We start from the raw sequence: 15,654 nt of genomic DNA, 5'->3' as shown, positions 1-15,654 counted from the left end.
CAAAGGCTACCATGAGAACCACTGGTCCTGCTTCGATGTGGACTCAGTGGTTGCTCCGATGACGTTTCTGGGAGGATTGTCAGCCCGTCCCATCATAGAGTCAATCCGAGCCGCTGTCTTCGGACCACCTCGGTCTCTTCATAGCAGCCTCCTCCTCGTCGTCGCTCTCTTCCCTGCGTCGTTTTGTGGAGGAGCCGAGGCCAGAAGTTGAGGGAACTGCTGCATCCGTGAGCTCTTCTGAAGAATCTTCCAAGAAGAGTGGCCCGATGTCTTCAACATCCAGTCCAAGGAGCTCAACTGCAAACTCAAAGTCCTCGTCCTCAAGTCCGACGACATCAATCTCAGGATCATCATCCTCCTCTTCAGGTAGCAAATACCCGTACCTGTCCATAATAAGCTCAAAAGCAGCTTCAAAAGCATTATTATCAAAAGGTTCAGCGTCACGAAAAGCAGGGTCAGCGTGAGGGAAAGCAGGGTCAGCAAAAGCATAAGGAGCAGCGACAGGAACAGCGTAGGGAACAGCGTAGTAAACAGGGTAGTAAACAGGGTAGTAAACAGGAAGAAGAACATAGCCTTGTTGTTGTCCCTCCATCACAAAGTGTGGTGGTGGGAACTGCAGCTCACCCTCAGCCTCCTGAAGCCCGTCCACATGATCCGCACCAACGCCAACCTCTTCCTCCTCGTCCTCGTAATCAGGAAGGACCGGGTCGTCGGGCATAAGGGCGGCATCAGGGCGGACTGAGGTAGGAAGAAAAACATTTATTTAAAAAAAGTCACATCCACAAGCCACCAACTAACACAAAGCCACCGCTAGTCTGCTTCAAAAGGCAACTATTTCAGTATTTATCAGGAGCAAATTATGAAAATGCTATTTCCATGTGAGACCATAGCCACGGTCCAAACTTATTCTATAGAGAAAGGCCAGTGTGCACATTATCACCAGCCGAGCACTTTTAAAAAAGGCTCTTACATTTGGAACTGGATTCAGAAAACGTCATTCACATACACTAATACAATCAGACAACATTTGCCCAAAATATTTTCCACTCCTTCATAGTGTATATGCAACCTTGTACTGTAAGAGATGTGTTGGTAAAAGCTTTTGTCCTCCATTGTACCATGCTGTACACACTGCAAAATACTACACACAAATACTCCATCATGCTCTAATAGCATCTGTTTCTTCACTTAAAGAACATATTGACTGGGGTGCTGTGCAATAAACACATGTTAAATTGTGATGAATGTATCCAAATCATATCCATTCGTTATCGTTTGTTTAAAGAGCACAGTAGCAGTAATGAAGGGCTAAAGAGCTAAAGTGATGTGGAGTTGTATTCAGTCAGATTTAGTTATTTGGCATGCAGTACTTCTGTCTACTTGGTGAGGGAAGAATGGATCAGTTTAACCCTTGTTTGCACAACACAATTCTACATAACAACCCTGTTCACATTGTATAGCCATAATAAAAGTCAGACTACTATATTATAAGTCAGAACAAAGCATGTTGCATCATAGTTTGGACCTTGTGGTTTTTCTGACTCTATTCAGTGAGAGATGACACTGCCTCCAATACCATCTAAAGTTTCTAATAAACTGTGAAAAACACTGCAATGAAGCCAAAAGGTTTGATGCGCAGAGACCCGTGTGCGCAATTACGCACGCAATTGCACACGCCAAAACGTGGGTCCCTGCCGTTAATTCAGGCGCTAGTAACAACATGGTTTCTGCAAAATATCCACAATGAAATATGTACGTCTTGGCACCTCAAACTAATTTATTTTATTTAGTCCGCTGCATGACAAACCACTTTACAGATAAAACTACATGAACCACAAATCACAATGTGATTTGTGGTTCATGTAGTTTCAAGTCACTAACATGTAGTCACTGACATGACTGACAGATGACTGAATGCTTTGGTTTTTAGGTCCATTAACTGTCAGACATTTACGTTCACTGACGTTAACGCTACATCTCTTTCATTCAGGTTCATAACAATATTGATCCGTTGGTGCATTTTAATGAATATCTTGAAGCTAGCTCTCAAATGCTCCTTCTTTTAGTTATATCGTTGCCATGGTGCTAGGAAGGTTCTATTTCTCAAAATGGTGGAGGCGCCATTTTGTTTCTGAGATTTTCAACACAAAAATCGACGATTTGATCCCCTCAAACAAAAATAACGGTGTTTTCATGTCCCTACACATGTGTTAACACATTCCACACCTATTTCGAAGAAGAAAGTCCAGTCTTAACATATAATTATTGTTTTACACCAGAAACTGTGAGTGGCCTCAAAATCTGAGTTTTTGTAATTAGCTAGCTTACAATTCTGAACATTCTTTAGCTTAATATTCAACAATTTAACGTAATTAAACGCACATTTTGTACTGAAATGACCTTTTATGGATTCAAGGAACATTAATAAACACATTTGGCATGAAATTAAAAAAAAAAAAAAAAAAAAAAAAAAAATCTTTACCTGTAGGTCTGAAGATGCACACTGGTCTGCACGCCGGGGGTCCACTGGAAGCCATTGTATCCAACAGGTATTGTTTGCTGTAGGTATTCAACTCAGTTCTCCAACAGTTTGTTTTCGAGGTGATCAGATCTCTGAGAGCTCAATCTTTTAGGTGCTGCAGGTAAACTTGTTAGGTTCAAGTGCAACTCAGAAAGGCCGTTTTTCGATGACGTCACTATTATGTGGCCACGCCCCCTGCACTAACGCAGGCATGCGTGTGTGAGAGAGATTTTATTTTATAGTAAATTGTGTAAATGTAAATAGTTTGGACTGTGTGTGTCTGTGTTTACAATAGGTGTTTCCATAAATCCGTGATGTGTGTGATGATCTGTGATGATACAGCCAGGAAAAGGATTTGTGCGCCACTTTCAGTCCGCAAACTATGAACGGTATTCCTGGCTGACAGGGCCGGAGAGGAGATGCAAATTGTATTGCTGGGAATGCTTGTTATTTGCGACTGAACGTCTTGGTGTATGGAGCCCTGCTGGATTTGGTAACCTGAGCTTATATTTACCACAATTTAAGCTTCTGCATTTTCCAAATGCACCAGTATTATTGTTCGGTTTGTAAGCCTTGCACCGAACGGTTTAAAACGAATACGTGATGTTACACCCCTAGAAACAAATAACCGTAGCTGTGGCGCCATCATGAGGTTATTAGGTGGTAAGACAGCAGTGAAGGCCCAGGTATAAAATGCACGGCCCGCCACTGAGAACAACCCAATAAGTGATCTTTAATTACACTTTTCAATTAGGTTTAAAGCATACATTGCTGCAGTTTAACATCAGCCAAATACCATTCATTATTACAACGCTATTGAAAGACAAATACAATTGAGTAAGAACCGGAAGTGGCATCATAAGATGAATAACTTCACTGCAATACAGTTTAAATACCAGAAACACTTCGCTAATCCAGTTAACCATGTTTGTACTCCAACACGTATTTTGGTAACGTGATATGTTGCAGCAAAGTGCTGTCCCGTTCATATTTCCACCATCTCAAGCCCTCAGTCTCTCACACTCAACCACTTACCAGGTGACGTCAGTAAGTCCTTGGGGGTTCAGGGTTTGAGGGTTTAGGGGGGATATTGGGATTTGGCTAGCCCTCCCTGACTGTAACAGGCTCGTTGTTTGTTCTGCTCTGTCAGCAATTCAATGAGCTGCCTGATATTTTACAGGTCTTTATATGGTATGTTCTTGCATAGCCTTTTTTACAATGCCACATAAATAATTCTGGTGTTGAATAGTCTAATTCGTTTCATTTTTGTTTTGTCTAATAGTGATTGTTTTTTAATTTGCATCTAAACATAATAACAACCTAACCACCGGGAACCTGCAGATGGCGCTGATGTCCTGATAACCGACTGTAAAGGCTCACCATGCATGTCTGAAATATGGGTTAAAAATCACAATCTATTCAGTCATTTATTAATAATGACTTCTCTGTCTCAGCATCCTCACTGTGAAGCTTTGGCTGCTTGTCTATAGTATACTTTATTTTATTCCTGTTCTTCGTCTGCTGCATCTTCCCATTGTACGATGACCTCTACAAAGTAAACAGTCTGTTGAGTTCAGCAGCACGGGTGGGGTCATTTAGAGTCAGCGTGTGAGGAAAAGTGGGTCACGTGAAAGTGCAAAAAAATCCTTTAGCCTTTAGCATGTAATGGTGGTATTGTTCAGCACAGAAATATATCATTGTATGCTTAAATGAAAAGAAAAAATAGTTTGATTAGAGTCAATGATCAGTCGAAAAGTAGTTTTAAATGATGACCAAATTAGCAATTAACAATTGAGACATTTTACCTTATGAAGCTGCAGACACCTTTGAGGAAAAGGCAATTACTTGACTGTGAATGTAATGTGTAATGTAATGTCAGACATGTAGAATAGATCTGTGTGTGCTGGTTCCAGCTGTTTTAGATGCACCTTGCAATGACAGTGGAAGACTTGCTGCAAATAAACATAGCGTGTATTACAAACAATTACAATTATTACAGTTGGCCAGTCTCTTTATTCTTCTGTTTTAGAAGAGTCAGTTTCCTGTAAAATCGTGAGATTAGAAATTAGATGATTGTAAAGTAGGACTGAGATTCTTAAAAGTCTGTATGTTTTTTTCAATTTTTTTAACTCTTTCCCACTGACTTGGGACATTATTGTTGTATTGATAAGTTGAAGGTTAGCAATTACTAGAAGCTCAACAACTACCTGCATAACTACAAATAAAATCAAATAATCGTTATGCTTTATTTGCCCTATAAAACTCTATCATACTGCTTACCCTGATTCAAAAATTCATATTTGAACATCTGCCAAAAAGGCAAATAGATATCAAAGATATTAAACAGTCAAGACGGTTCACTGCACATGACATCCTGATTATGGATCTAAGATACAGTGTACATCGATATCGTTAGTCGTAAGGTCCTTTCAGGGGACCCAAACCTGAATGAGCTCTAAAGAGTCTCAGTATTGAACCTGCCCCACATGTAAGGATAACCAGGCAGACTTGGTTGGCCATTTAAAGTAACATTTATTTTATTTTATTCTGTACTTGAGAGAGGTGGATATGAATGGCATCTACATACAAATACAAAATTAAATTAGTCCAGAGTCATCCAAGAGCCCTTTCATACAATGGAACTCGTTGAAAGAAAATTAAGAAAAATAAAAAGCCACAGCGGTGGCAGTTATCACCTGACGAGCCACTAATGATGTTTGAGAATATCATACTGGCAGTGGGGGTCCGGTTATTCCCTGAAGTGTTCCCAGCCTCTTATTTCTGAGAAGAGGGCGTCTCCGGGGCAGGAGGTGTAGTTCACCGCCTGTCTGTGGCCGTGGATGGTGAAGTTGGCAGCCAACCATCCTCCATCTACTGCACATTGGACTAGACGATGGCGCAGCAGGTCCATGGTATGGCGAGACGGCAGGGTGGCAGTGTAGTTACCGATGATTGACACGCCGTACCCGATGGAATTGTGCCCTCTGGTGTGTGTGCCAAGGTGTTTCCAACCTCTGCCTTCATAGACGTAGCCATCAGAGCCGACCACAAAGCTGCGGGCCACAAAGATGCAAAAGTTGGTTGATGTTAAGACGCAAATAGTGCCAGATATTTTGTGATATGTGCAGATCATACATGAAAACAGCAGCATTACTGGAAAAATACATTAAATGGAAGTAATAAATGGAAGTACTTTAACTACTTAAAGGAATAGTTCCAAATTTAGATTTTCATTCCCAGTTAATCAATACCATGCTCATATCTGTGCATAAATTATGGAGCTGGAGACAGGGGGTGATTAGACTAGCCTAGCATAAAGACTGGAAGCAGAGCGAAACAGTTAGCCTGGTTGTAAAAAATGTAAAATCTACGATACCAGCACTTCTAAAGCTCCCCAATTATCAAATTATATCTCATTTGTTTTTAATCCGTACAACAGCCACACTTTGTGGTTTCAGAGGGAGTAACATATTGTAAAGAAACAATATCTTTAAGAACAACAGATCATCCATCAACCCAGCACCTAAATCCCTGTAAAACCACAATCTGTCTTTGTTTGTGTACAGATTAAACAAACAAGATACAACGTGTTAATTACTGACCTATTGGTGGGCTGTTAGGCTGATTTTTAATCTTTGGACTGAGCCAGGCCTGCTGTTTTCCACAGTTTATAGTCTTTATGCTAAGCTAGGCTAATCACTGCCAGTCTCAAGAGGTATCAAATTTCTAATCTAACTCTCAGCAAATAAATAAAAAAATAAGCGTATACTTCCAAGATGTCAGGGTTGGTTACCTGTATCCTATGTCGGCCCAACCACGATGTTCCTGGTGGAAACGCTGCATGGCTCTCATGTCGCGAGAGCAGTTTGGGAAGGATAAACAGGGCGAGGATGGCTGATAGGTGTGGTGAACATAGAGAAATTGAAGGGGCAGTGACAGTGGGATAGGTGTACCCTGGTGGGCTTTTGCCCCCCACTGACAGCGAGGGATGATTTGAGGGCAGTCTGGCGACAGGAGGAGAGAGGATGAGGGTTAGGATACTAAAACCACTACAGATTTGGCCGTCATAACCACAAGCTTGTATTTAACACTCAAAACTAGGGATCCAAGACTAGAGTCGACTCTAGAGCCTAACCTTAACCTAACCTAATCTTTTTTGATCATTTCATAGCTCACCCCAGTACTTGTGTACAAATGCCTGTAGTCCATCCTTCACCGCCTTCCCCACAGCCGTGTCCAGAGCAAACCATTCTGTCTTCTCCAACTTCCAGACTAATGTTAGTGTCTCCATCACCTGGCTGTGAAGATCGAGTGGCTCCAGAATGGATCGAGAGATCTCCCTTCGCCTCGGGCTGACGTGGCTGGTCACAGCATCGAGACCCTGCCCCTCACGCAGAATAAAACTATAGTATCCTTTCAAAACTTCACTGAGGGCCTGCGGCTCCTCAGATGCAGGCAGGTTGCTGAGGTCCATGCCCAGTATAGCTCCGTCCATGCCCCCATTAATAACTGCATCAGTGGCCAGTGTGGCAGGCCGATACAGCTTGAACAATTTAGGGCGTTCCGTGTTGTCCCAGCACCCTTTAGGCCCCAGGCGAAAAGATGGCGGGAAGTCCTTGAGGCTGAGGAAGGACAATCCCAGCGTCCTGCCTAAAGTGAGAGGGAAGATCCCAACAGCTGGCGTCCCCTCTATTTTGGCTTTCAATCCAGATTCGATTCCTCGCAGTAAGGGTGCAAGGGCTACCGTGGTGCCATCTGGAGCGAGAACCACCCCTCGTTCCTCTCCGTAATCTGTCACGATGTGGTGGATGGCCTTGTCAAAGAAGCTAAAGGATGAGGCATTGAGAATGGCTGTCTCCAAGACCTCAGCATCACTGAGATTATACGAGACTCCCAAATAATGGATGGTCATTTCGTCATCGTGGCCTGAGGTCCTCCGCAGGGCCCGGACTAGAGCCAGGGGGGACAGACCAGGGTTGGAGTCTTCCACCTGCTCCACAGCTCGGATGAAGCTGTCCATGTTACGCAGGTGGGCACCTGAGAGCAATGCAAATGAGGAACAAATGAAGTTGAGTAAGAAGATTGCAGTGAATGAACTCTGATGTTTGATTAAGGTTCAAACCAACGTCGTTAGGTTTAGGGAAAGATCACGATTCGATTGGAAATAAGTTTGAGTTCAGGTTAGGAAAACATTTTGGTTTGGCATAAAACGACCCTTGTCACAGTCTCAGAAGGACATAAGCATAGAAATAGAATAGGAGGAGAAAGGACATGCTCATTCAAATCAAAGTAGCAGGATGGTCAGAGAGGTGGACATTTTTAACCTGTACCGTCGCCATTGCAACATTTGTAGCGGGCTAACTGTTGTATAAACTAAACCGACTTACGTCAAGTCACAGAATCACAAGGAGAAGTTTTGCAGACTAAAACGAGCAGTGTAGAAATATATTTTTTATATGATTTGGTATTTATACGGGGTGGATATAGACATTTGTTAATATCTGTGTGTGTGTTGAGTGAATCTGTAAAATGGGTGGATAATTTATATTCACAAAATTCAAAAGAAGAGGAAGCTTTTTTAAAAAAAGGTGCTTTCTTGAATAAAGAAAGCACTAATTCAGGGAATTAGTGAACCACAACATGACAGGTCGTTTAGAAAGTAAATACTCCTTGTCAGCATACCAAAAAATAAACTATGTAGCCTAATGAAGATTATAAGTCAAGATAACACAAATATTGACGTATTTAGAACAACTGAACTTACCTGTCGGCCTGCTATAGACAGTGGAGAAGTAGCATAAAGCCAGAACAAAAAACGACAGCCCAAACAAAGTCATGTTGCATCTCCTGCTTGTTGCTGAATCAGGGTTTCTCCAGACAATATGAACAAAAGACAACCTCAACAGGCAAGTAAACTGAAAAGCACAGTTGTGCTCCCAACAACTTCTGAGAGGAGTTGTGTAATTGTATTTGTGTAGGTGTACACATGACTAATAGGAAAAAGTACCCTTTGTACACTGATGGCTCCAATTATTGATTCCGCCTACAGTAAGTCGAAGTGTGTCATCAGCAAAACAAAGTCTTGACCCCACAGTTATGTTTGTTAGTTACAAATAAGAGCTTTTTCTTATTATATTGTGTTGTGTCACTCGTCACTGTCACGCGGCCTTGGAGAGCTTCTTTTGTAAACAGTGCATCATTCAATAAACAGACTGTGAAAGATAATGCAGATTTTATGGTTAATGTTTAGCATCGCATGCCATGTGAGCGTCTGTTGTGCACTCACCAGGATCAGGAAACATTTTAATCACAAATACATGCCTTGTTGTACTTGATACATAAAGGGCCGAAGAATTATGAAGGTTAGTATAGTTCAAGATGTTAAGTCATTAAACAATTTAAAATCAAAACATTAAATATGAACCCACAAAGATATATCTGATCTCTGCTAGTAAAGAAATATAGGTATTGAATATAGGAATGAAAACTGAGATGAATGCTAAAAATATAAATGTTCTGGGTACGTCAATATTATGATAGACTGACAAAGAAAATCAGTTAAAAATCATATTTTTTAATGTCGAAATGATGAGATACTAAACAAAAGACAAGAAAAAAAATGACCTACTTATTATCTCATAATGTCACATAATTGTAACCTACTGGGATAAAATTGTACTTACAATCTAGTCAAAGTATTTATATAAAAAGCCACAACTTGTGTGTTTGGAGCATGGATGTTCCTGTAATACATCCAATGCATCATCAGTGGTGTCACGTGACATTGTGACGCCACACTCGCAACAGGAAGTAATGAAAACAACAACAAAAGCAGATGAAGTCGGCTGATGATGTCCATACTGACTGTAGTTGGGGTGTCTTTTTGTAAAAAGCTGAAAGGAAGACGTAAGTTTAAAGGCTAATCTTCCCAAATGTTATTTTGGTGTTCACTGTGCAGTTTGGTTTAGTAAGAGTAGTAAAAGCAGTAACAACACAGTGTAGAAATGCTCTGCTACTAGTAAAAGTCCAAAGCATCAAATTAAAATAGCTTACCAAAAGTAAAGGTAGTCTACAAATTATGCAGAATCATTTCAGAATAATATATATTATATAATTAGTAATGCATTCATGTTTAGGCTACACTACTGTAATGTCACACCCGGTAAAGGTGTGGCTAATTTTAAAAACAGTATGCTATATAGTGCTGGGTAAATGAAGATAAACTAATATATATTTATTAGTTGATTTTATATTTTGTGTTGATGATCGGAAACTGAAAAGTAACTAAAGCTGTCAAATAAATGTAATGGAGTAAAGACTACAATATGCGTCTCCAAAATGAGTAGAATTAGAAAGTTGCATAAAATGGAAATATGTAAGTTAAAGTATTAGTAACTCAAAGTTGTACCAAAGTTGTCCCCTCACTCATCTAATCAATTAATGAAACTAATTACATCAGCTCTAAAGTCGAACATACTGCATATCGTGTTGAATGTGTCCGTGTGTGAATGTCTATTTATTTATCTGGAACAGTTGATTAATCTTAAAAGGGAGGTTCTTGTTTTTTTCCACTGATGCCAACAATTTCCGAACCACACAGCTGATGGAAAATCGACCACATCCCCATGTTACCATATTAGTGAGATAAAACCTGTGACTGCATCTGTATTGACAGGCTGCAGCCCTCTCGGTCTGTCTGTATTTGTAATGTGGAATCACCACAACACAAATGCATCACAGAAGCGGGGCAGCTTTACTTGTGCCACACGTTAAGCCTAGCTGTAATTAGAGCATTATGTGTTTTTATGCAAATATTTATACTTGTGTTTTGCTCTAATAAAATGGAAATAAATACATGAAAGTACGTTTTTTTATGTTTTTTGTCGATCTCTGGAAGTAACGTTTCCATTTTATGTTTTCAGAAATCAGGTGTTTTACAGTTCTCAATGCTACAACTGGAAAGTTAAATGAGAAGAAAAAGAGAAGAAGAATAGAGACTTCTCACTGATGGCAAGGTATTAGACTAATATCAAAGTTAGAGTCAGTTGCAAGATATGGCCTATTTTTGCATTTACCCTTAAAAAACACTACAGTTAGTAGATAATGAAAAGTGAGAATATTTTTTGATGTATCTAAGTATGTTAAGCGATTAGAGAGTGACCAGACAAAGAAACCACCTGTATAATGTAGTGTAATCCAACTCAACAATGATGTAATGACTGCTATCTGCATTAAACTTGTTTTAAACTGCAGTCTGTGAGTTAACATTATAGCTTTTGAAAATATTTCACGTTTCTTCTGTATCATCTCAAGTACATTAAATAATAAATAAGCCTCTGCAAAGGTTGCTTTCACATGGTTTATTTTTATTTTTGCATCTGGATGTACATTATACACAGTAAATACATATTGAGATAGACAATCATATTTGTTTAAGAAGAATAATCAAAACCTGGTGATATAAAAATGATTAATTGTGTTATGTCAGACTCATGACCCCTGAGTTATGATCAACATGTATAATGTTGAGTAAGTACGTCATGTACCAGATTTGATAAACACTTTGTTGGTGTATTTGGGAGCGGGCTTACATCACGCCACACAACACAACGGTGGGTATTTGTAAGGGTGTGTCACTTTACAAACTATAAATGAAGTTGTTAGGTAGTCATGCCTTGCGCGAGGATGCACCGCGCCGACCAAAAATATGCCGTAACTCAGCAGAGCTATGTGGTCACGTGGTGTCGGTCACATGACCCGAGAGAGAGGAAGCGCGCAGTTCTGCCCCGGCTGCTGTTTCAGGGCAGCTGTGAGAGCAGTTATTGGTACAGTGGAAACACGGGCTACTCCGAGCTTTAGCTATATCATTCATCTATTTATTGTTGTTTTTAAACGGATAACTACATGGCTGCGACAAAACCCGAGGACTCATCAGGTAATGTGGTGCCGACGTTTAACTTTTATATTTAACTCAGCCGTTAGTCACGACTCATTTGTCTTTTCACTGACAGAGCTCGTTGTGCTTATTAATACGTAGCTTTGTTGCTTCTCTCCGGTTCATAAACGAGTTTTAGAGCTACGTTGTGGCGTCTCAATTGTTGTTGTTGTTGTTGAGACATTCACAACAATGAGGCCCCCTCAGCCGTGGGGGTATTTCTGCTCTGGCATCTTCTGGGCAGCTGAGACACTCAAGTCATTTTCTTCAGGTGTGTTTTTCCCCAAACAGTCAACATCAGGTCTTTGCTGCGATGAATCTGTATGTCTATAATCCTCGTTGACAAAGTGGGATTTTCCCTCTCTACTCAAATCGTGTCTTCATTTACAGAAGGCACCATTTAAGCAGAGATGTAACTGGAATTACAATAACAGCTGATCATCCTTTTGACGATCATACAGCAGTGAACACTAAAGAATACCAGTCAGAGATGTTAGGTATTGTTCTTTTCTCCTTTCGAGTTGGTCATTTTATGAAACACTTGGAGTTCACCCTCAACTACAAGTGTTGGATTTTAATTGTTTGTCTAACGGGACAGAATAGAAAGAGACTAGTGCTACATTAGCGATTATCCATTAGTCGATCGACAGAACATGTAATGATTTTGACAATCAATTAATGGTCCGATAGTACAGATAAGAATGCACCTTTAAATTGAATCTGCCGACTTAACACAAGTACTGATGTGGAATAGTACTATACACAGGGTGTATCAGAGGTTGTAGTGACTGATGGTGTTCTTGGTCTAAAACACACTGTTGGTATTCAGACCCAGATGCTGCAACACAGCCACCACCACCATTTCCCCCCCTTTCAGCAAAGCCACATCTAAACAGTCGGACTCCTTCATGCATAATAATGGTCCCGACACCGTTTTATAAGCCTGTCTCACGCGTGGCTGACTCAGCAGTTTTTTTTTTTTTTGGGAGATTGTTGATGCGGGTTGGGGGAAGTACGCCTCCACAGATTGCAGTGTTCCTCTGTGCTGTGAAGGATTTCGTTCCGAAAAAGTATCAGACCTAACCTACAAAGAACACAGAGCTAGGTATGCTTCCTTTAACTCTGGTACAAGTGGAAGTTGTGGACTCTCGGCCTGTTGGTGACCTCTTGCTGCCAGATCTGAGTTTAGTTTAAAGGTGTTGACAGATATTTTCACCGATTTATTCAGCTTGTGTCAAATCTGGTGCCACGGTCGGGTTTCGTCAGATTGCGATCTGCACTCCCATTGTCTGCATGATGTGTTACAAGTTATTTCCTAAGGTGAGCCGTGCGCAGTGAGCATTTCAGTCAGACTTAGCTCTCAGACGTCAAGCAAAAAACAAGGTAAAGTATTGCATCAATGGCCTCCTAGTTTCAAAGATCTTTAATACTATATAACTATATTTTGTGGCTCCGGAGGGAGCAGCGCGAAATCTGATAAATCGCCTCAAGTGATGTCACGCGAGTCAGCGTCGGCCGGGTCTGAAGACTACAAGATTGAAAGTCTGTTGAATTACGAAGAAGTGCTCTTACCACACCTCTGTAGCTGCTCGAGCCTACATTAGCAGCTATTAGCATAACATACCAGAATTCCAGTCCGAGCTGTCGCTGGTCCAGTTGCATTGTGGGTGATGTAGGCACCTGGTTTTGACAAGGAAGAATGCATTAAACAAAAAACAGCATATGTTTTGTTCTGCTGCATCAAATTTTGATCCTTTATTCACAACTGTCCATCGTGAGTCTGACAACGTTATCCGAGTGCAATGCTAAATGAGTGAGGTTCTCTTTGAAGCCAGTTTGGAGATGAAAAGTCTGCATTTTGCCAACTACTAATATCCCTGTTCCTTCTTTGTTTTTAGAAATATCAACAAATTCAAAACATAGGATTGGAACCTGCGATCGCTCCCAAATAGACTGACTGGTCTGTTAATACACGCTAGAAGCACTAGAAGAAAAGCTAAAACAGTAATTAATGTGTTCTTATGCCCTTAAATGTTTGTTTGCTTCAGTGAGAGCCCAGTGAAGCACAACAACAGTCCCATGTTTCAGATCCCAAACAGAAAGTGCTCATAGCACCTTTATTAGTATCAGAGAACATAGATTACTCGGATGTATTATTATGTGTTATAGTTTGATTGCGGCGCCACAGAAAAAAAAAAATGTGTGACAAGCGTTTGGAGTTGTGCCAGTCCCAAATTCTTCTTAGCGTTGTTGAACTCTGCTCTTGTTCACGGTTAGTGCTGACTAATATTAAACACCAGTGGTTTGTTTGTCCTGTTTCACTTCTCATTCCCATTAGAAAGCTCTGCTATGCTGGCGGTTTGCTCTGCTGACTTATTGCGCCTGTTGGGTTTGGATTCATCCCGACCAAGCAGTTTATCTGGCCGAGCACGTGCTGGCGCTGTCTGCCCAACAAGTCATTTCCTGAATGTAATAAAGTGAATCAACTTATGTGACCTGATTCTTCCTCTTTTTCTTCAGAGCAGCCAGAGCCAGCAAGCTAAAAGCATGTGACAAGTATTAGGCGTGATTAGCCTACTTTCTGATTTGTGGCTTTCCCACGATATCGTCGGTTCCTACAAAGACGACCAGCGTTGTGTCCGACCACAAACTGTCTGCTCTCTTTAGTCGGGTCCGATGTTTTCATCTATTAAACCTTATTTAATCAGGTAGTCTCATTGAGAGTGAGATCTCATTTTCAAGAAAGACCTGAGAACATTTATAGTCCGACAGCCAGCATTCAAAAACAACACACATAAGGCCAGACGAACACAATTGACGAAGAAGGTGTGCCTCCTCTCCAAAGTCAATGAGCAGTGCTTCAATTAGTCATTAACACTCTAAATACAAGTCCCTGTACTTTGGAGGACAACCCTTTGTTTCCATTAGTCCTTCAGAGTTGATGGGGTTAAATCCCATGTGTAGCCTCGTTGAGCACATGCTCAAAGAGCCGGAGGGGACAGAGACGAATAAATCCACACATTTTAAGACAAAGACAACTTGTCAGACGGCGGTGGAAGCCGAAGACAGACTGTTCACGCTCGGGCACACGTGTGGTGCTGACAGGATGCTGTCAGGGAGTAGTCACTGAGTGAAAGTCTGGCATGAACACAATGGGATTTATTGCCAAGTAGGATAACATACAAGGAATTTTTCTTTGTGTTTTCTGCTTACAATAAATAATCTCAACAATATGCAATAGACATATTAAGGTACTAAAGATAATATAATCAAGTACTGGCCCAATTCACGTGATTGGTGCAGTTCTTATAGTCACAACTGCACAATCAGTCCTGGTGCTCGGCAAGCGCTTTATTGCCGTGGACATTTGATTTAAAATGGGATAGTGTTCCAGTCTCGTGACCTCGCTCCCTTTATTCATGCCTCATGTTTTACAGCAGACGTAGCGCCACTTCTAATAAAAACAAACACCAGCTCCACTGACATGGCGAAACACGACTAAAGCCATGCTAGCCACTCTTAGGCCCTGTCCACACTACTCCGTATTTGCTACGTTTACACTGAGCGGCCACACTGCGCCGGAGTTTTGGAGCACCCTTGGTGGTATTTGAGAACTCCGGGGTTGCGTTTGCGTGTGGAGGGTCGGATACGGATGTGCTTAGAAAAAATTATGCCCACACCCGTGTTCGCTACTGGATTGGTTATTGGCAACCATGACGTCTCCGTCCCTGATTCGTCACACTCACTATCATGTGACCCGTACCCGGAAGAAAACAAACTGGGCTACCAGCGATTCATTTCAACATGGATAACTAATTGCAAGCGTTGCTGCTAGCACAACAGCTACATTATGTTGCTGCTAGCACAACAGCTAGCAGCAGCTAGCAGCTGTTGTGCAGTAAAAGTCTGCATTTCTGTGGAGGAAGCAGCTGTTATTGGAGTGATTAGCGAGCGGCGTGACCGGCATCAGCCCTATGGAGCAGCTCGTTGTTTTTAGATTCTAATGAGAAGACACTCTGCACTAACGTTTTACTTCTTCCGTTTGGTAGCCTTGAGAGATCTTAGTCTGTAAGTATGTCTTTATGAAGCATGAAAAGATGTACGTAGATATATTCTATTCGCGTGTTTAGTATAACATTTGTGTTGTATTAAATGCTAATCGCGGTTAGCATTTCTCCATTGGCGGTAATGTTAAAAT

The 15,654-nt window shown here is 41.1% G+C and overlaps 4 protein-coding genes across 6 annotated transcripts in view; 1 reads left to right on the top strand and 3 right to left on the bottom strand.

Annotated features, from left to right (window-relative positions):
- LOC116398365 (lysozyme g-like) overlaps positions 1 to 93 on the bottom strand; it is a 16,677-nt gene extending 16,584 nt beyond the window's left edge. Inside the window, 1 exon segment of the mRNA XM_031874600.1 lies at positions 11 to 93. Within this exon segment, the coding sequence (XP_031730460.1) occupies positions 11 to 93 (83 nt within the window).
- Positions 94 to 100: 7 nt separating this feature from the next.
- On the bottom strand, positions 101 to 2,906 carry LOC116398364 (uncharacterized). The gene is made up of 2 exons (XM_031874599.1): positions 2,483 to 2,906; positions 101 to 738 (listed from the first exon to the last, which is right to left on the bottom strand). The coding sequence occupies exons 1-2, from the start codon at positions 2,535 to 2,537 to the stop codon at positions 101 to 103; spliced, it is 693 nt and encodes a 230-aa protein (XP_031730459.1). The 5' UTR covers positions 2,538 to 2,906.
- Positions 2,907 to 5,041: 2,135 nt separating this feature from the next.
- On the bottom strand, positions 5,042 to 8,466 carry LOC116398386 (N-acetylmuramoyl-L-alanine amidase-like). Its single transcript, XM_031874633.1, has 4 exons — positions 8,286 to 8,466; positions 6,698 to 7,558; positions 6,315 to 6,525; positions 5,042 to 5,574 (listed from the first exon to the last, which is right to left on the bottom strand). The coding sequence occupies exons 1-4, from the start codon at positions 8,356 to 8,358 to the stop codon at positions 5,271 to 5,273; spliced, it is 1,449 nt and encodes a 482-aa protein (XP_031730493.1). The 5' UTR covers positions 8,359 to 8,466; the 3' UTR covers positions 5,042 to 5,270.
- A 2,832-nt stretch (positions 8,467 to 11,298) lies between these two features.
- Positions 11,299 to 15,654, top strand: part of LOC116398354 (mucolipin-1-like) — a 13,981-nt gene continuing 9,625 nt past the window's right edge. The window contains exon 1 of one of the 3 annotated variants that reach the window (XM_031874584.1): positions 11,299 to 11,456. In XM_031874584.1, coding sequence (XP_031730444.1) covers positions 11,426 to 11,456 — 31 coding nt within the window. In that variant the 5' untranslated portion in view covers positions 11,299 to 11,425. The other 2 variants (XM_031874586.1, XM_031874585.1) reach the window with 2 other exon arrangements.

Source organism: Anarrhichthys ocellatus, unplaced genomic scaffold, assembly GCF_004355925.1.
Source record: "Anarrhichthys ocellatus isolate YVR2014 unplaced genomic scaffold, GSC_Weel_1.0 scaffold83, whole genome shotgun sequence".
NCBI lineage: Eukaryota > Metazoa > Chordata > Actinopteri > Perciformes > Anarhichadidae > Anarrhichthys > Anarrhichthys ocellatus.
The sequence above is the reverse complement of the archived record's forward strand: the minus strand, read 5'-3'. Positions and strand labels throughout refer to the sequence as shown.